This window comes from Stegodyphus dumicola, chromosome 10, assembly GCF_044657685.1.
Source record: "Stegodyphus dumicola isolate Sdum_Otavi_A_Nest chromosome 10, ASM4465768v1".
In the NCBI taxonomy this organism is placed as follows: Eukaryota; Metazoa; Arthropoda; class Arachnida; order Araneae; family Eresidae; genus Stegodyphus; species Stegodyphus dumicola.
In genome coordinates this window covers 33100691-33123263 of record NC_140777.1, presented here as the reverse complement: position 1 = coordinate 33123263, position 22573 = coordinate 33100691, and the positions used below count along the sequence as shown (strand labels likewise).

General features: G+C 32.2%; 1 protein-coding gene across 2 annotated transcripts in view; it reads right to left on the bottom strand.

The window, feature by feature from the left end:
* rt (Protein O-mannosyltransferase rt) overlaps window positions 1–22573 on the bottom strand; it is a 118227-nt gene that overhangs the window by 63795 nt on the left and 31859 nt on the right. For both annotated transcript variants that reach the window (XM_085824856.1, XM_085824855.1), the window contains exons 5-8: window positions 17567–17713; window positions 15417–15522; window positions 5269–5334; window positions 5091–5184 (exon numbers count right to left, since the gene is read on the bottom strand). In XM_085824856.1, coding sequence (XP_085680982.1) covers window positions 5091–5184; window positions 5269–5334; window positions 15417–15522; window positions 17567–17713 — 413 coding nt within the window. The remainder of the gene's footprint in view (window positions 1–5090; window positions 5185–5268; window positions 5335–15416; window positions 15523–17566; window positions 17714–22573) is intronic.

Sequence of the window (22573 nt, the reverse complement as noted above, 5' to 3'; positions counted from 1 at the left end):
TTTAAGCTTATAAAAGAGGATCAGATAAATATATATATCTAGATACATATAGATTGGTGTTTATTTTAGAAAAATTTCTCTTTGAGCTTATGAAAGAATTTATATGGATCTTTCCTTCGAAAAGCAAAATCGATATCAAATAATCTTAAATGCATATTGCATGTCAATAAAGTTAATAGCAGTGCAAGATTAAAGTTGATTAAAGTAAAGTAATTTTAATCAACTTTAATCTCGCACTGCCATTAACTTTATTGACATTATTTGAATGTTCAAGTTTGTGTGCTATACTTGTATCCATTTATTAAATTAAAATTCATACAACTTTATTAATGTGTAATTTAAAAAAAAATTCTTCCTGGATGCTTTCTTTATAAAGTAATGGATACTTGCCTCAAAACAACTGAAATCTAATCAAATTTTATCTGAGACAACATCTCTAATCCACTTTTTAAATATATCTACAATTCTATACTCTGAGAATTTCTAACAGAGATCTATAAAATCTCAATGCATAAATGAAAGACTGTATTCTGCATGCATACCATGAAACTTCTCATGAAGTAAACAATATTTGTGAGAATATAATTAAACAAAAGAGAACATTGTTGGCAGTCATCTTCCCCAAGTTGATCATCTCTACGTAAGATAAAAACAGCCTTATCATACCCCCTGAGGCTCCAATGAAATTTTATTATCTTAACATATGTTACTTAAGGAATACTTGATACTTAATATTAAATTAAAGCATTATTTTGATGCTCCTACAGTAAATTATTTTATATTATAAAAACAAAAAATTTGCAATTTATGTTATTATTATAAGATTGTTTCTAAAAATTTATACATAATTTTTTGTACTTACATATTAGCACAACCACCTTAGAATTTGCCAGATTTGCAGAATGAGCTAAATTCTTACAATCATGCACATAACAGTTCTTAAGGCAATCATCACCACCTATGTATGCTTTCTTTTTTGTTGTATTCCAAGTTCAATGGTTTTTAAAGACAAATCGTGATATTTTTTACCTTAAATTTGATTTTAAAACATGTGCTTTGGAAAATTTCCTACCAATGGAAGAAAGCGCAGTCCATTTAAAATTCCTGAAAGAATTCAATATTTTCTTGCAACATCACTATAGAGCACAATTGCTTTGAATTGTTGCTAAAGCAATCACCACTACATTTCCATCAAAACACAAGAAATAAAAACCAGCTTATGAGTAGATTAATTTAGTGATTTTCAGGATAAATATCTAATTAGAATATAAAAGATATATGAAATAATATTTATGTACGCAATAAATAAAATTTTGCAAATGAACTGAATGATGACTTATGTCATCATTCTTTTTCCTAGGTAAAAAATTACCAAGTTGCACCAAAGTGATAATATTTATAAGTACCTAATTTTTGATCATTTGTGAAATGGAACAGAAAGAAAATTTTTTTTATAAAATTATGTGTAAAAAGATATTTATTGCACTATTAATATTTTTAATTTTTTGCTTACTGTAGTAACATTCACATGCCTCCTCAAGAATCCATCACATAAAGTTAATGCATTTTTAGTCATCAAAATAAATTAATGCATCATAATTAAATTTGAGTTTACCCATATCATTTTACTAGGCCTCATATTTTTTTTTAAATTTAATAGTTATAAAAGATACAGATATTTATCAATCATCATCGTAGAAATGAGCATTTATCTCTGCAGAAAATACAGCAATGAAAGATAAAATATCACAGATTTTATAAAAATGATCAAAAATTAGTTAAATCAGGAAATTTAATATAAAGAAAATAAATCAGGTTTTATATTTATGAAGCCTATAAATTTATTTAAAAATAATTATCCAACCCTGATGTTAATGCTAAATGGCAATATTTTACACATGAATTCTACAAAAAAATTTAATAAAATAAAGATATCTTTAATGATGTCTACAACGCAACAAACAAAATGGCTAAAATATTATTAAAGTTTCAAAAGGAGATCAACAAATACAATCCACCTACATATCAAGCTTTTAAAAGAAGAGATCAAAGAAAAATTATTGAGGGCAGAAGAAGCATTACAATTTTTTTTACTATTATTGATATTAAGCCAAAGTTTCCATCTACTGAAAATGATATAGTATATGGAACTTTTCTACTGCAAAATGTACCACTTTTTTGTTATCACTGTTTAAATTATATTTGGTTATGTATATGTAATTTATATTTATTATTATTTGTATTTCTTTAGATTTTAATAAATCTGAAAATGTTATTATATCTTTAAATTTTGGAAAACAGGCTTTACTCAAATGAGTATAGCCCCCCCCCCAAAAAAAATCACTTACAGACAAACAAAAACAAAAGAAGTTGCAAGTTAAAAACTTTTAAAAAAATCTGCTCTGTATTACTTTTATATTCTTCAACAAAACATGGTGGCCAAAATGATACAATGTAAATTACAGTACATACATCATTCATGGGAAATTTGGTCAGTTCATATAAAATAGCCAAAAATTACAAAAGACAACCTGAGAAGACACAAGTGATATATGCAACTATTTTAGACTCAGAAGTCAAACCTGTAATAAATGTTTTCGACTTCGATAATTAAATTACATTTATTGAAATAAGCTTTTGTACAAAATTATACAAAATAGTAGTAAATACAGTCAAAAGTCTTTAATCCGAACGTTCATAATCCAGAATGATCTATAATCCGGACCTCAAATCTACAAACTTTCTGCACATGCGTAAACGCATAATACCTTTTTATGCATGCACGTTTAATGTATAACGGACAGTATAAGCAAAGCTAAAATTATCTAATTCAGTTAATGTTGCAGATTGCATTGTTTTTTAATCTTCGAATAGGATCTGGCTTATTATTTTTTGCAGACTGTTAGAGCAATTTTATAAAAGTAAGCTTGAACTTTCGATTATGTCAAAAAGAATTTCCGATTCTGGAGCTGCCAAAGTATCTACAAAGCAAAAGCATGCTTCGATGTCCATCAAACAAAAAGTGGAACTGCTGCAAAAAATGGATAAAGGCGTATCCTTTGTTTCTCTAACCATTCCGGGTACTATTCGGTTTCGAAGGCTGTAAAAAGATTGCAGCAAAAATGTATGCTCAAAAGCGCCAAATCTAGCATATGCGCTGATTTCAGAATGTATAAGTTTATATAGTTCTATATTTTTTAAGACGCCATTGAAATACTAGTTTAATTTTTAAATCCTTTGTTTTTTTTTTTTTTTTTTTTTGATATCCTATGGATTTAACAATTTGGGAATTGCCCATAACGAAACGTCGGCAATAGAATTTTGGATAAAGTGCAGAATAATCCACTGCTTGACGTGTTTTTAAGAATTGCACATACTCGGTATCCATGTGCACATTGACCTATTTTCACTTAAAAGAAAATCCTAGAAATTGCACAAAAATGGCACTGTGCACACCCTTGACTTTATCTATGTACAAATTGACCTATTTTCACTTAAAAAGTAAAAGAAAATTGACAAAAATCCAATTGTTTTTACCCTTATAAACAGCGGCAAACAAATAAAAAAGCGATTCTGCACTATACCGAGAATATTTTCAAAGAAAAGGCATCATTCATTATAGAAACTTTTGTTTGAACAACCAACGAGATAAAATTATGCTTAAGCGATAACTCGGTAGCGAAATAGCGATGAAGGCATCCAATCAGTTATGTTTAGCAATTTTGATATAAATTATAATAATGATCTGAAATAGTTATTTACTCTTATGCTTCCTTTCAGTCATTTTTAGCCTTTTTCATATAAATTATAATAATGATCTGAAATAGTTACTTATTCTTATGCTTCCATTCAGTCATGTTTAGCCTTTTTCATATAAATTATAATAATAAAAAAGTATTATATGAAATTAACCTTTCATCTAAATTAAAACATCAATCTTATATAGTTATTTACTATTATACTTCCTTTCTTGCCGCAATTATTTTTGGCAGCATTGGCATCAACAATAGTTTGCCGATTTTTTACGGCCCTCGAAACCGAATAGTACCCCATTCCAAAATCTGTTTATCAATTTCAATGTCGCGGCGTGCAATGAACTGGAAGTTGATCTGTCAGCACTATACTTATCTTCAGGGCAGATGTTTTTATTTTATTCGGCTTATAATTCCTTACTAAATGTAGTATTTCATCTCGATGTACCCCGTTTTTGATGTGATTTAAATCAAATTCCTCGTCATTATAAATATCACGAATACACATCAAATAGTTTTCTGGTTGCAATTTTCTAATTTCGACTATGCGTAATGTATGCTTTACGCATGCGCGCATTGAAAGAAATGTTTAATAAAGTAAATAAATAAATATGAAGTTTTTTTGTTGTAAATTTTGATACCCTTTAGACCATAATTGCTCTTTATTTCATAAATAACAGTTTCATATTTTTAATTTTATAATATCTGCATGCCATCTTACCAGATTTAAATTGATGATCTATAATCCAGAAAAACCGATAATCCGGAATCGCCGAAGTCTTGAGTCCGGATTAAAGACTTTTGACTGTATATAAATATCCTTGAAATTTCAGTATTAATTATACTTTGAATGAAAAATATACAATATTATTTCAGATGCAAACTTTTTTTACTATTATGTTAAACTGGAAAAATATGAATGTCCTTTACCTGTATAAGAACAAAAAAAAATAAAATCAAACTCTACACTTTATAATAAACTACAGATCTATGAGGAGTTCTATGTTCTGATACATATAATCAGAAAAATTTATTAAATAGACTACAGTAGACTAACTCCCAAAAAACTTAGTTCAAATTGCAATTCTGACTATAAAAACCTACAATACTACAGTTGTTATTGATACTTATTTATTCTGATACAACAGCAAATCATCACATGCTATTGTGATATCTTTAGCATTACACATATTGTTACGGACAAATTATTTATTATTACATACATTTAGCAGCAATCTTATAAAACTTGCCAATTTCTTTCTTTAGCACTCGCACTTCATTTTATTAAATATACATATCTATTTTTACATTTTCAATATAATTTGTTTTATTACTTACCGCACTAAGACTAATATCTGATATCATTTCCCAATAATCAAAAATTAGTAATGAGATCACTAAAAGTGCAGAGAAAATCCCTGAATATTTGACACTAAAAAAAAGGGAGAAAATACAATAAAATTATATGGCATAATTTCAAAAGCAAAAACCTCACTCATAATGCAAACATACATACCATATAGCACAAGTCAAGGATATGCTACTAAAACTCAACCACAGCCACCAACGAATGCTATATGAGCTAGAATAATTAAAGGAGAAAAAATGAGAGATGAATGTGACAACACAAATTAATGTTTAACTAAAATGGAGAAAAAAAATACTTTTGTTATGGATATCTCTTACAAAATTTTAAATACATATTTATGAAATCTGCATTAACAGTTGCTGATGGAAACAGTATCGTGTTACTGCAACAAATTCCAAATTATGCATGTCTCAGAACAAATCATATCTTTTTCTGCCAAATCCTTTAACATCTCTGAATTATTGGACAAAATTTCTATTTTAGGTATTAATGGCAGCTATGAGTTAATACACAGACAAAGAACCTATTTCAGAATTTTTGATACACACATTTATAACCAGACACAATGGGCTTTTTGTTGGCTTTAGTTTTCTTTATGCAAATTTTGGTTGGAGGTAAGCTAACGTGGTTGCCGCTGATTGGCTGATGACGTCAAGATCGGTGGGTTGGCCGAGTATTATTTATACGTATGCCGGTATTAGCAAATGTTTTATTATGAGTTAGCATAATGCTAGTTTTCTTTCACTCAATGATTTTAAATGTAAAGGCTACAGTGCTAGCTTATTTTATTTTAATTTAAGGAATAAAGCATGAATTTTATTTAGATTAGTCTTACCTTTATTTAAGGGAAGCAAAATATGCTTTGCCTTTATCGCCACTGTCAATAGGGTTATGAGCCCAGCACCAACAGCTAATCTGTCATCCAGTTCAAGTCAGCATTGAAGGAATGTAGGTGAAGAGGGCCCTTATCCACGAAAAGAAGTTAACCTGTCTTAGAAGTTTGTTCAAGTTGTTGTGCTCACACTTAATTGAAGATGTCATTACTACCTGAAGGTTCAGACCTTTTCAAAGGATTTCAGGCAATAAGGAGATTACCCCAGGAATACTCCGGCATTGTACAGTTGATCTATAGGTGGAAGGACGAAGATTTTACGCTAGAAAGAATTGCTGAAGAACTGGTAAGGGAAGAAAGCCGACTTTGCCAGGTAAATACCGATTTAGAAGACAGCAAGGTAAGCATGTTTAATACTATTAGTTCAAATGCAGGGAAAGATGGAGTTGAAAATAAAACTAAATCTAAGAAAAAAAATGGGGAACATGAGAACAGGACCTTGTTTCAGATGTCATAAATTTGGACACTAAATCGCTCAATGTAAAGAAAATATAAGTAAAAATTATAAGTTTAAAATAGATGATAAAAATGGACAGTTTAAAGATAAAGAATTAATGTTAGTAGAAAATTATGTAACAACTACAGATAAAGGAGGTAACGCAGATAAATTTAATTGGGTTGTACATACTGCAGCTACAACTCATTTCTGTAATAATAGAAATTTAATGACAAATTTTGAAGAAATAAACGATATACATATGTCTTTAGCTGTAGGAAATTGTGAAAGTAATGTACTAGGAAAGGGTATCATCAAATTTGCAGTAAAAGTAGGCAATCGAATAAATTGGATTGAGTTAGATAATGTGTTATATAATCCAAATCTAAGAAGAAATTTACTATCAGGAGCAAGTTAGAAAAGGCAGGTGCTCATTTTGTGATTTCAAAAGGGAAGATGTGGATATACTTTAATAATTGGGATAGCTTATGCTACGCTAAACGATATGACGGACTTTATCACGTAAAACCATTTAGATATGCAACAGATAAAAAGGAAGCTGGTTACGGTACAGTAATTGGAAAGTTAAATAAAGTAGACTGTAGTGTCGCTTCAGTTCCGTTAAGTTTCTAATTAAATTTAGTTAAAGCGGAATGACAACACCTTCTAGTCTCCGCGAAGAACGAAGTAAACAAACTTCGAGTTTTTGTCACGCGATGCTACGTGCATGTAAAATGTAAATAAATCTTATGAATAAGAATCTATAACATCGTAAGGAATAAAATATTGGTTCCATTGGAGTCAGAGAAGTGTTATTTTTCTATATTTGCACACCAGACACTTCACTGGTGTATCCCGGTGTGATCGAGTTCTACAATGGCTAACAGGAACGAAACCAAAATTAAAGTAACAACTGCATCTGTCGCCAAGGTAAGCGTTAAAGTTCCTCCTTTTTGGAAGCCAGATCCTAAAATATGGTTTATTCAACTAGAAGCACAATTTAGAAATGCAAAAATTAGTGCAGATCAAACAAAATATGATTATGTTATAAGTTCCATTGAACCCGATATTTTGTCACAGGTATCTAATATTTTGCTAAGTCCACCACAAGATAATAAATATGAGGCAATTAAAAATAGACTAATTTCATTATATGCTGATTCAGAGACTCAAAAAACCCAAAAATTACTGAGTGAGTTAGAACTGGGTGACAAAAAGCCATCTCAATTACTGTGTGAGATGCGTAATTTGGCTGGCGATAAAGTAACAGATACTTTCCTAAAAACATTGTGTGGTAATATGCGTAGCATTATATCTGTTAGTAGTGAAGATTTGTCAAAAGTGGCTACAATGGCCGATAAGATTTGGGAATTAAACCCTGTTACTCCCCAAATAGCTGCTGCATCATCCATAACGGTAAAAACGAAAGTGATCGAAAGTTTACAAAAACAGGTTAGTGAACTTAGCTTACAAGTTTCTGCTTTAAACAAGCAACGCCACAGTCGTCCCTATTGTCGTAACCGATCCAAATCACAAGATAGGAGTTACAGTGGTAACAGATCTAGTGATATTTGTTACTATCATAAAAAATTCGGTGATAGTCATTTAAGTGTTACAACCCTGCAACTACTCATCAACATCACAGACAAATAGTCTAGAAAACCAGCTCCCCGTCTCTTATTGACGACGGAGGGACAAGGGGTGCAGCTGAGTCGTCTTTTCATCAGCGACAAAGAATCGGCTCATAATCTGCAAACCTGAATTTTCTTTTCTTAAGATGCCTGCAACAACAGTCTTCAAGCCTACCAATACTGGTGCATTATCGGCACCAAGTGCTAAGCAATTATCCAGAGGGACTGCATGTTCTTTTAAAGTTTTAATAATTAGCTGTGTTATATTAAAGCCTGTCAAATGTTCTTCTAAAGTGGAGACAGAAAGTATACTGCACTCAATTTCTGAAGACTGAATTAAAAAAAGAAACAACAATTGGATACAGTTTTGAATCGGTATTTTTACTTCCATCCATAGAGAGGCAGAACGGAGCTGTTTTAATGCAATCAATAACTGAAGATTTATTTTTCAAACCCATTTCTTTAACAATTGCACCTGTTTTGGTTCTTGCTAGCGATTTTATTATCGGGAAACATTTTTCTAAATAAAGCTGCAGCGTTATCCAATGCATTCAGTGGCAGGTTGTGCTCCAGTTAAAAGGCAGAGAACAGACATTCTGCATTAATACTTTTTGGTCCATTGTTTCCAAAGAAAAATTTTTTTTTCAAAACAACTCATGTTGTCCTTGTGTTTTTGTGTATGCACATGTTTGAGAACATCCGCCCTTCCACCATGAGAAATCAAAAAATCACAACAACAGGCGGTGCACATCGCAAATTTATTACATTTCCTTGAGGAACAAATGGAAGGAAAGTCAACTGTGTACGATTTTTGAAACGTACACGAGTATTTCCCCTTTCTCGCAGACATAACAAAAGATGATAATTTCTAAAACTATTTCCTGAAGGCACGTGTACTCACGCAACTCAGGACAAAATGAATGAAATAACTTAAGAACATCCAAATAACGGGTTGCTTTGTCCTCATTGGCTAATATATTCCAGATGACATGCAGTGGAGCTCGATGCCTATTGGAGAACTAGAGAACAACGTTTCTGAATACGTATATGCTCTCGCTCACAAAGCAGAAGTTATCTGATTCGCAAGGTTTTGTTTTAGATATAATCTAGAGAAAATTCATTTGCTTTCAGACGTAATCACTTTTTTTTTTTTTTTTTTTTTTTTTTTTTGTTCATATAACGAAGTATTAAGCCAAGTTTCATAAAAATGGTGAGAAATTTTAAGAATAAGAAAATGTCGGGAGAAATATATTGTAAATCGGGTTGGTGGGAGAGCAGTCGAAAATCGGGAGAGTTGGCAACTCTGGGTTTGGGAATTAGTCGAAAAGCCAGAAAATAAAACTATGCTAGGAAACAAATGGGTCTATATGCTAAAAAGAAATGAAAAGAATGACGTGGTTAGATACAAAGCATGTTTAGTAGCACAGAGATTCAGGCAGAAAAGAGGTGAAGATTTTGATGACGTTTACAGTCCTGTAGTAAATTTTTCAATCATAAGAATATTTTTCACTAAACTGGTATGTTTATATGGATGGACTAATTGTCAGTTATATGTAAAGAATGCATATTTATATACAAACCTAAATGAAAAAATATATATGACCCAACCAGAGGGATTTATTGAAGATGAAAATAAAGTGTGTTTATTACACAAGGCCATTTACGGTCTACATCAAAGCGGTCGTGAATGGTTTTGTTAATTTGAAAGTACTTTAGAAAATCTACATTTTAAGAAAATACAATGGTGTAATTGTATTTATAAGGGTTCAAATGTAATTCTCTTGTTTTATGTAGATGATATTGTGATTTTTAGTAAAGATCAATATAGTATAGATAAAGTAATTTCACAGTTGAGTAAGTTTTTTGATCTTAAAGTATTAGGCAAAACTAAAGCGTTACTTGGAATTGAATTTTTAGAGAATGAGAATGCAGTTTTTATACATCAGCAAAAATATATTTTATACATATATAAGAAATTTTTGAAAAATTTAAACATTTCCAAATACCAGTAACTTCACTTCCCATAGCTAAAGGCACTATTCTCACAAAATTAGATCGTCCATCTACAAGTGCAGAAATTGCGGAAATGCATACATTACCCTTTAGAAATCTGTTGGGATGTTTAGTTTTTGTAGCTAACAGGACAAGGCCTGATATTACATATGCAGTGAATATCTTATCACAATTTCAGGAGAATCCTGGAATTAGGCATTGAGAAGCATTGTTGAAATTGCTTGGTTATCTCAATGATACTAAATTATATAACTTATCGAAGATTAAACATCTAAATTCATATTGTTATTCAGATGCTGATTATGCAAGTAATAGGGATGACTGCATGTCCATGGGAGGATTTATATTTTATTTAGATGAAGTACCAGTAATCTGGAAAACTGTTGAATAAAAATGTGTAAGTTTATCAATCATGGAAGTGGAGTATATCGCCTTATCGGAGGCAGCAAAGGTATTAATGTGGACGAAAAATGTCTTACAAGATGAAATTTTAAAGTTCAATTTAAGAGAATGGAAACTATTTTGTGATAACAAGTCTACCATTGATTTTTCTAGATCGCTAATAGAAAATCGCCGAACTAAGCACATAGACATAAAATATCACTTTATTAGAAGACTAGTAAATGATGGAGTGTTTGACCTTGAATTTATCATTAGTAAATTAAATACTGCGGACTTATTTACAAAAGCAGCGACTGCTGTTAATTTAAGGAAGTTTTTCTTAGATGTTTTCAGTGTTTAAAGACAATAAGTGTTTTCGTATAGTAGAATTGAACTATGAACTTCTGTAATTCTGTGTAAGTTTTGTTTTTGTATTTGCATGAGGAAAAGAGGGCCGTTTGTTGGCTTTAGTTTTCCTTATGCAAATTTTGGTCAGAGGTCAATCGGCGGTAAGCTAATGTGGTTGCCGCTGATTGGTCGATGATGTCAAGATCTGCGGGTTGGCCGAGTATTATTTATATGTATGCCCACATCGGCGAATGTTTTATTATGAGTTAGCATAATGCTAGTTTTCTTTCACTCAATGATTTTAAATGTAAAGGTTACAGTGTTAGCTTAATTATTTTAATTTATGGAATAAAGCATGAATTATATTTAGATTAGTCTTAGCTTTATTTAAGGGAAGCAAAATATGCTTCCCCTTTATCGCCACTGGCAAATTATCGCCACTTTTCAAATTATCAAAACTTTAATCACCATTAATGTGCTCCTTTTAATTAATCTTTTAACTAATTACTTTTTAACTTTTAATTAAACTTTTAACTAATGACAATACATTCTCAACAGCATTTAAATCACAATGATAAGGAGGGACCCACATTACAGACACATACGAGGGCTATCCAGAAAGTAGATTACGTTTTGGAATAAAAAAATAAACAAAGTATAGGAAACAAATTTTATTATATACAGATGAAAGCCACACTCAAATACTACTTTTCTACATAGTCACCATACAAATTAAGGCATTTATCGTAGCGATGTACGAGCTTGGAAATTCCTTCGTCGAAAAATTCGGCCGCCTGCGCCTTCAACCACTTCGTTACCTCTTCTTGCAGCTGTGCGTCGTCATCAAAACGCTGCATAGCCAGCCACTTCTTCATTGCTGGGAATAGGTGGAAGTCGCTCGGTGCCAGGTCGGGACTGTATGGCGGATGAGGAAACAACTCCCACTTAAAAGATTCAAGAACTTTACGAGTGACATTTGCCGTGTGGGGCCGGGCGTTGTCGTGAATCAACAAGATCTTAGAGCTCAACATTCCTCTGCGCTTGTTTTGAATTGCTCTTCTGAGTTTTTGGAGAGTTTGACAATACCTTTGAGAGTTTATTGTAGTGCCTCTTTCCAGTTCCGTTATTGTGAAATTTCGATTTTCACGGACTTTAGCATCGACTTTTTCGAGAAGTTCGGCGGTCACTATGCTGGGTCTCCCACTTCGATCTTCGTCGTGAACATTGGTTCGGCCATTTTGAAATCTTATGACCCACTGACGCACTCCACCTTCAGTGATAATGTTGTCCCCATACACTTCACGAAGCTGCCGATAGATTTCTATCGGTTTACAGTTTTTTGCAGTCAGAAACCTTATTACTGAGCGCACCTCACAGCTCGCGGGATTTTCAATTAACGCAGACATTTCAAACCGTCACAGTATCTGAACGGAGCACAGCACGAACCTCTCACTAGCACGGCTAGATGCAGACTGAGCTGCGCAACGCTCTGACCCCAAGATGGCCGCGCTAGCCCCGCCCCTAGCGGACACAGACGGAAACGTAATCTACTTCCTGGATGGCCCTCGTATATACACTCATGTGCAAAAATAAGAGAATTTTCAAACATATTTTTAGACCAGTATTGAACCAAAGGAATTAATTATGTATTCTAAAGAATTATACAAATATTCAGAGTCAAATACATAAGTGTACACATGAATGTCTGCGAGATGTGATTGTAGAGGGGATATAAGCACATGAAGGGTTCTCAGCAATTTGTGTGCTCATATTTGTTCATGATACTCTCCATGTTTCTCACAAAAGTTGCATAAAGTTTATAAAGTATTAGGAAAAATGGGGAGACATGAATGTATAGATGAAAGAATGAGATGGAGAATTATCAGCAGACTGCAGGCAAGCCAGTCACAAGAACAGGTGGCTATAGAGCTAAATGTAATGGTCACTGTTGTCTGTAATTTGTGGAAACAAATTCAGGACACTGGATTCACACCGAGAAGACATACGCAAGGTCGATCAAATTCTACAATGACTAATGAGGATTCTAGCATAGTGACACAGGAATGCTACAGCTTAGCAGTTCTCAAGTATGCTGTCACTAGAATCTGAGCTTCATGGTCTACAATTTAGTGAAGTTTTCATAAGATAGGGCTGTATGCCAGAAGACCTGATGTTTATGCTCCAGCATACAAGCGTTGCAGATTCACTGCAGCACATAAGAAAGCATATTTAGTATGGTGTAGATAAAATATGCCTTGGACCAGACTTCAGTGGAGCACTATTCTTTTTGTAGATGAGTCAAGATTCGGCCTGAACACGGAATCTCAGTATACATGTATCTAGACAGAGCTTGGAATGCAATACCATCCCTTCCTCATCAAGGAAAAGGATCATTACAGTGGTGGGGCTATAATGGTTTGGTCAGGCATTGTGTTGGATGGCTGCACAACCCTTCATGTGTTTGACAAAAATTCCCTGACTGCTACAAGGCACAGGGAGGAGAACACAATGTTTGACTTTTTAGGGGCGCAGTTGGTGTTGAGTTCCTGTTAATGGATGTAAACACTGCCTTGCTGCAGGAGTGAAAATGACTGCCACAGGGACGCCTCAACTGCCTCCTGTCCAGCATGCTATCACACTGTGCAACCTGTCTGGCTGTGAGATGGGACCATACCCCATACTAGACTCATTTTCAGTTCAACATCACAATGCGGATTTTAGACATCCTGCATTACAGAAGCTTTACTGATAATCATATGTACATAAAATGACACACTATTCATTATTTCATTTGTTACTTTTTTCTCAGGCAGTTGCTCTCTGTGACACAAAACTGTTTTGTTTTCTGCACTTTTGTATAGCAACATATCCTCTTCTTTGTTACACAGATGTTTATTATTTACTCTGTACCATACATTTTAGCTGATTGATTTTTCCATATCCAGTTAAAATTTTGTCCATACAAATCCCACTTCTGATTATAAAAAAATTCAGCTTTCAAAGATTATTTTTCCAAATTTTCATAATTTGATTATTTGCAGCAATCCCTGCTTTGGTTTAGTGTACTCTGACACAACTGAGCATCTGAAATCCTATTGAAAGACAGTATTTACAACAGAAGTTTATTGAGTTAACATTCACTTTAAAACTGCACTGTGTTTCCAAAATTTTTTAAATATTATGCTACTGAATTCATGCTTCAGCAATATAAAAAATTTAGCATCTTTTACCATACTTCCTCACTTCTCGCTACAGTAACTGTTCTCCAAAATATAAAATCAGGTCTGTCTTTTAATAAATACTTTTCATTTATTCCTTCAATTCTAATAAAAATTCTTTAGACACAATATTTTAGAATGTTGAAGGTTATATAATACACAAATTATGCATTTTATGGGGTTTCCATTATCAGGGATCAAGAATCTGCATCATAGCAAATGGTTTGAGCTGTAATTACATTCTGCTTGGACAAAAACTCTGTTTTATCAAATGAAATTTCATTCCTAATTCTTTTGATCATAAATACACCTATTGTTTCAAAAGCACTGGTAATTAATGCCTATAAACTGAAATTCAATTTAATACTGACAAGAGAGGAAACATTCAATTTAATGAATTTTAACAAGCCAAAGTAATAATCAATAAAAGTAACTATAATGAAGATTACAAACTATAATTAAGATTACAAAGTAATCAGCACAAAATGGTAGGTTCTCTCTCTCTCTCTTCTTGCAAGCAACTACCACCACATAGGCTTATATGGAAGAAAACTTCTAACATACAATTAGATTAATGAATGAATAGCAAAGCACACCTTGGGCCATCTGCTTAAAAGGATGGATACCTTCATGGAAGACTTTCAAAGGAAAACTGGCTCATATTAACATTATACATGGGGAAAATCACAAGAACCAACCATGCAACCAGCTTGTTTGCCTTGGATTGAACTTGAATCAATCTTCCATTATGCAGTGGTTTTAACCATTCAGCCATTGGTGATGCTTCATTACAAACAGATGAGGGGAATATACTTAGTTTAAGAAAGACAAATCTAAAAAAAAAAAAAAAAACATGAACCTGTTGCAAGTGGCAAGCAATTCTTTTCATTCTGTAACTACTTTTTATTTACATGAAAAATAACTACAACTATTTTATGCTCTGCAATCAAATTGGTTTATTAGCTTGTTTGATTCAGCTTTTTAAGTTATTCTGAGTTTAGTAATCATCGGAAAAAGACTTTGGCTCAGAAAGATTTTTTCATTGGCTCAGAAAGTTTGAGCATTGAAATATTGCCTAGATCCTTCATAAACTTAGAATTTTATTGCTTTATTTTGTTGTACTAGTTAAAAATCATTTGAAGAACAAGGACGAATACAAATGTAACCGCTATAAACCCTTTAAACTTGTGTTTATATTTAAATTACATATTTGAATTACATCATTTAAAATAAATTTTAGCTTTCTTAATTTGTTCAACTTGCAATAATACAATAAAAAGCATTTTTATTAAATACAAAAACTGCAATATAAAGCATATTAGAGATACTTAACATGTGAAATATATTCAAACAGGTAAATAATTCAAAATACATACCATCGAATTTTTCGAAATTTTAAATATGCTAGTATTCCAAATGCAGAAAACCATATTAGGATGCTTTCCATCAAGATGAATCGAGATTGAGTTAAATATGCATTTTCTGAAAAACAATGCAGTTAATCTTTACATGTATAATCTGAATATTAAAAAAATTCATATTATGCATTCTTAATTACATTTAATTATATGCAAACAAAACTTCCATTTCTACCAAAAATGTTCAAAATTAATTACAGTAGGTGCATTTAATTTGATTAATTTGTCCAGAACTATTTTGATAACACTAAGCAATGAGAAAAATAACCTTCAAAATAATAATAAATTTAACTAATTCTACACAAATACTCCTAATATTTTTATGGCATCCCTCATCATAGCATTTGTAGAAAATTCACCAATTTTATCATTTCCTTCCTCAGAAAGTTTATCATATCAAGTTCTTTCATTTGTTTCAGAAAATGCCTAGCAGATAACTTCCGTCAATAATGCTTCAACTTGAAATTTTTTCAGCTGTTTTGAAAAAGAAAAGTCATCGAGAATTCCCCTTCATTACTTGCTAATTCTGAATAATCCAGCTATTTTTCTACACCTCGGAAAACGGGTTGCTTTGCACATGATAGTCTTACCTATCAGTATTCTCCAGCAATTCTATATAATATAACCTACAATGATTTTTGTGACGTCTTTAAGGAAGTATATATACATGCATCTTTAAGTATGTACAAGAAATTAAGGGACTATATTAAAAGTACATAAATCCATGTATACAGGGTTATGGGCATTAAAATCAAGAAAATAACTCTTTCTCTGGGCAGTTTTGAGAAATTTGGGCTTTTTTTAGTGAAACCCCATACCAGTCAGAGGGATATATGCAAATGTAGCTGCTTAGTGACGTGATCTCTTACTTGGTGACATTTCTTTACCATTTGACAATTTTTATGCACTATTTCGATCTTATTTGGTAACTTTATATTTTGTTTGGTAATTTTTTCTTTTATTTGATGATTTTACATGAGCTTAAAAAAATCTATTCTGCAATATTTTGATAACATTAACTGAATTGTTGGTCAAAATAAATGATGTATTTCCCGTGCTTTTGTATACAAATTTTTTTTTTCAGGTGTCTCCCCCCCCCAAAAAAAAATCAGACAGAATGGAATGCAGTAATTTTACATTAAAAACTATTAGCAACTTACGCTGATGGCAAAGCAATTTTTCTGACCATTTAAAAAAAAATTCCTTTCAGTATTGCAAATTTGTTGAAAATAGCTGTTTCAACCTAAGATACTTTTCTCTACCATGTTATTATTTTTTTTTTTTTGATTGACTGATATAAATTATTTCATCAATACTTTCTTTTAATTGATTAATATAAAACTCTTTCACCATTGTTATAAATGTGATCCAACTTTCTCTAAACCATTCTCTACTCTCATTTATACCATTTGCCTGTAACAATGTTATACTACATACTTTCATTATTGATGTATAACTTAATCCTACTGGAAGTAAAATTCACTGCATGAGAACTGAAGAATTCTCAGAAGATTTGGGCTCAAGTCTAGGAAAAATCCTGACACCAACCAAAATTTCTGGTAGAGGCTGATATGTACATATTGAAAATGCAATTAAAAGTGATTAACATCAAGTTATGAAAATGCACACAGAATGCATAGGGGCAAGATACCCAGCATAGTAAAATGCAAAATTAGGCAACCTCTCCTCTCACAAAGATGCTGCAGAGAGCAGACATAGTTTCCTTTTCTTTATGAAGGAAGGGAATTACTTCATAATGAGAGTAACATAAATCCTTTTTCTTCAGAAATATCGATGATCTGTATGAATCTATCCCAATCTAAGGCTTTTTCCCCACATAAAATGCATTACATAACCAAACAACTTTCAAGTTTTGCATCTAGTTAAAGATATTCTAAATTCATGTAAAATGCGAATATATAAAAATCTTTGACATGAATAAAGCATTTTTCTTTATAACATTGACATAATCTAATTTAAATTACACAAAAAATAATTAACACTTTAATAATATGTATGTACATATTAAATACAATACATTATTTATTCTAATGTTGTTTAAAATTATATTATAAATATTTACTTTTGAACAGATATGGATGCCTTACCAAAAACCATGAGAACACCAGCCAAAATAGCAGTTTTATGAGTAAAACCTAGTTCAATTATTAAGTAATATACAGTTGGAATTAAAATACTCCCAAAAAAGGCTGGCACAGCCCGTAGGGCTCGAAGAGGTATATTGGCTGAATACTCTAAAATATGAAACAAGAACAAATGTAAGGCATAGTTTCCAGCTTAATTTTTAATGCACAAAGTTATAAAACAATTCTCAAACATATATGCATTATTCTTAACAATTAAATTAAACATGAATATTTATATACATATAATTTACTTAGTACATAGGTATTTTATAATAAATATTCATAAAAATTTCAGTAGTAAAAAGTTTAAAAATAATTTAAGTTTTGAATTGATTTACAAAAATAGAATATTACAGTGTTAAGTACTTAAGTTAAGTAAATGAAAGTAAGTACTTAAGTTACTTTCAATTACTTACAACTAATGATGTTGTATAACTACTGTTGTATGTAGTTTATCTTTGAAAGGTTGGAATCACATTTCGTTAAAAATACTTTTAAAAAGCAAAGCAAGAGGAATAATCCAGTCTTTTTTAGTCATATTATTACTAACCAATGCAATATTCTAACATAGTAAAAATGTTACGAAGTTGTTAAAATTTCTTAAAAAGCATAATTAACATGGTTACTTCACAGTTTACATATGACTTCAGGGCAGATATTATAAATCCCTGCAATTCTACTCAATACTTCTTTTAAATTAATACACAATTAAGTGGGATTTTTTTTTTTTTTTTTTTTTTTTTTTTTTTGTATATAATGCATGGGAAAAAACACTTATGTATTATCCTATCAACCATAAAACCATGGCCACGCAGAGTGATTTAACATCCTTTATGGGTAAGCATAACATAACAATACAATTATAATATTTGCCCTTTCATTTCATGTAATCCTGACTGATTCTTGGTAAGCCAAATTTTGCTCTTAGGAACAAGGATATAACAGAACAGTTATTGCTTAATTTTTCTTGCCATTTGAAAAAAAATAAATAAATAAAATTTGGGGCCTATTTTCTACAGAACAGCATGCAGTGGATTGTTTAAAAATTCTGTGACCTTACCATTAAAAAATTCTATTAACCTCTTAACTGCCATTGGCGTATATATATACGCCTTGCTTAGCCGATGTGTTAACCGCCTTGGGCGTTTATGTACGCCCTTCCAAAATACTACCATTTGCTTTGCCCTGCTACCCGTAAAATTATTTGCAAAGCTTTGGAATACAACCCACAATGACCTTGACAAAGTATGTGAAGAAGGATGCTATTTCAGAGAACTGTGGAGAGAAATTGGAGAGAGGCATGTGTCTAAAGCGGTGAAAGTAATGACTACGCAATATTGGCTGGTGTTGTTTGAGTAAAACGCATTTTTTTTTTATTCTGTGTCCTACGTTTACTTTTTGTAGTAGGTTCCAGGAATAAAGAAAGATGCAGTCAAAAGCCTTTAATCCGGACGTCCATAATCCGGAATGATCTATAATCTGGAACTCAAAGCTACAAACTTTCTGCGCATGCGTAAACACATAATGCGACTATGCATGCACATAATACCTTTATGCATGCGCATAATACATTTATGCATGCGTGTTTAATGTATAACAGACGGTATAAGCTAAGCTAAAATTATCTAATTATCTATTTCAGTTAATGTTGCAGATAGCGTTGTTCCTTAATCTTCGAATTGGACCCTGCTTATTATTTTCTGCAGACTGTTAGAGTAATTTTATAAAAGTAAGCTTGAACTTTCAATTATGTCAAAAAGAATTTCCAATTTTGAAGCTACCAAAGGATCTATAAAGCGAAAGCATGTTTCGATGTCCATCAAACAAAAAATAGGAACTGCTGCAAAAAATGGATAAAGGCATATCCTTTGTTTCTCTAACCATTCCAAAATCTGTTTATCAACTTCACGCTGCTCTGCAGGGGGGAAGAAACGTCGTGGTGCGCAATGAACTGGAAGTTGATCTGTCAGCACTATCCTCATCTTTAGGGCAGATGTTTTCATTTTATTCGGCTTATAATTCCTCGCTAAATGTCGTATTTCATCTCGATGTACTCCGTCTTTGATATGATTTAAATCAAATTCCTCATCATAATAAATATCACGAATACACATCAAACAGTTTTTTGCTTGCAATTTTCTAATTTTGACTATGTGTAATGTATGCTTCACACATGCGCGTGTTGAAAGAAATGTTTAATAAAGTAACCAAATAAATATTAAGCTTTTTTTTTTGTAAATTTTGATACCCTTTAGATCATAATTGCTCTTTATTTCATAAATTACAGTTTCATATTTTTAATTTTATAATTTCTGCATGCCATCTTACCAGATTTAAACTGATGATCTATAATCCAGAAAAAGCGATAATCCGGAATCGCCGAAGTCCCGATGAGTACGGATTAAAGACTTTTGACTGTATAATGGATGTTTCAAACCCATTTATCTTTTTTGAATTATTTTTTATGAACTGCTCGTGCTTCATATTGTTATTGAAACTAACCATTTTGTAGACAAGTATATGAACCAACACCTTGCAAACGAAAAATCAAGAACAAAATCATGGCATTCAACCAGTTCAGAAGAAATATATGTTTTTTAGGCATACTGATTTCACAAGGTATAACACTGAAACCTGATATTACACTTTAATGATTAAAAATGAATTGATCAAAAGAAACTCCATTTTAGGGATATTTTTTATTATAAAAGTATCATTTTTATTATACTTACATCTTTTTATTATACTTTTACTCAAAATATTAAATTTTGTGCATTCATTTTTTCTTTTATTCTTTATTTTGTGAAAGTAAAAAGTTTTTATAAAGTAAAACTTGCACTTATTTTCCCTGTAATACATTGCATAATTATGCGCGCCTGTGTGAAAAACCGTGGCACTGGGAAATGAATCTTGTACGTTTTCCACGGCAGTTAAGGGGTTAATGAACGCAAGATGGTCAGTTGAGTATGGCTGAAAAAATGGTAATATATTAGAACAAGTACCTGAAAGTACGATGTCTCCAAAAGGTACCTATATGGCAACTCAGGTACATGTACAAAAGACATGCATTTCAGTATATCTGGATTTCCACCTTCCGAATTTGATAGTCATTTTTTGATAAGTGTATGTTTCTGCATTGAGTAATTTTGGGGAGGGGGCTAATAAGGAATCATAATGGAACTGTGCAGTTGCCTACCAATGAAAAAAAAGCTTACATTTCTTCAAAATATGCCATACAGAATTCAAGAATTCACATTCCATGAAATTAAATGTTGGGTGATTATGATAATGGCCAAAGGGCAGTGCCAAGTTTGTAAAATTCTTTTATTTTTATAACAGCATAAAAAAAAAACTACAAAGGATTTCTTGGAAGAAGGTAAGTGTTGTATATCCTTAGTAGGTAATTATTTCACAAGACACTGTATTAAACTACATGCTACTTTATTATATACAAAAAATATCATTCTCGCTTATACATGTATCCCTACAACTACTCCCATTCCAGTCTTAGTTCTGGTTTACAACTACTTTGCATGCTTGCGATGCTTAGCACTGTGCCAGCTTTAAGTCTAATTATGATTAAGTTCTTGATATACCACATCCCTCCCCTTTATCACAACTGCAGTCTATCTGGGGGATGATGAATTCTACTGGATTGATGTAAAGGTTGTGGCCCTACTGGTTTCTTTGGTAACTTGGTTGTATCACCAGCAGGTCCAGTGGATGGAACATCTGGTAAAACCTTAGCCTTGGAAGACGACACTGATTTATCTGCCTGGTGGCTATTATCTTTGGATGGTTCTGGAACTCCACTCTTATCAGGCTCTTTAGAAATCACTTGAGCTGGAGGTGGACGTATGAAACCCTCATCTGTCATGATTTCACCATCACGCATTTGATCGATTTGTCCTCGCCACAGCTGACCATACACATTTATAGTGTAATAAAGCTGCCTATCCTTGGATTGGACAGTTCCAAATCTCCATCGTCTGTCACCCTGACGATAATTTCTTACTGCCACTTTATCGCCAACTCTAAATCCTCAGTCTGCAAACTCATAGGTTCCTTTTCGAACTCTGTCTTCCACCCTCCTTTTGAGATACAGTCCCAATAAATCTATTCTTGTTTAAATTTCCCTCTTCAGCATTAGCATTCCAGGGCTCTGTAGAGTAGTTAAATTCGAAGCTTTCCTATATTGCATCAAAAATGTGCTCAGTTTTTGTCTCAAAGTTCCAGGATAATTTTTCTTGGTTCTTAAAGATTGTTTTACTGTAAACACATACCATTCAACCTGCCCATTACTAGATGGTTTAAATGGTGCTGTAGTTTTGTGTTTGATTCCGTTACTCTGCAGAAATATCTTGATCTCATGTGAAGTGAATTGTGGATTGTTATCAGTCACTAACAATATTGGTAATCCAAACCATGCAAAAAGTCCCGTAAACATTCTATTGTTTTGAAAGTCAAGCTTGATTTCATTGGATAGGCTTCTAACCATTTTGAGTGAGCATCGAGTTTCAATCTGTTGTAATTGAAAAATAATTACATCATCCTGAACAGACAGTTGCCCTGAGTTCGTTGGCAATCGTGACAGAAAGTCAACATTATCATGCTCATCTGTTTTACAGTAAATAATGTCGAATTGGAAAGACTAACTTCAAAGCGTAATGCAGAAGTCTTGTTGCTGCCAAAACTGGCATGCCTTTCTTTGAACCGAAAATTGCAACAAGAGATTTATGGTCTGTAATTAATGTAAATTTATTGCCCTTTAAGTAAAGAAAAAATTTTACTTCCCCAAATGATTGACAAAGCTTTTTTATCAGTTTGAGAATACTTTTTCACTGTTTCAGTCAGTGTTCTAGAAAAGCATATGCAATTGGCCTTCCAGTTCCATCAGAAAGTTTGTGAGGAAGTACTGCATCTAACCCCCCTGATGATGCATCAGTTGCTAATGTTAATGGCAATTTT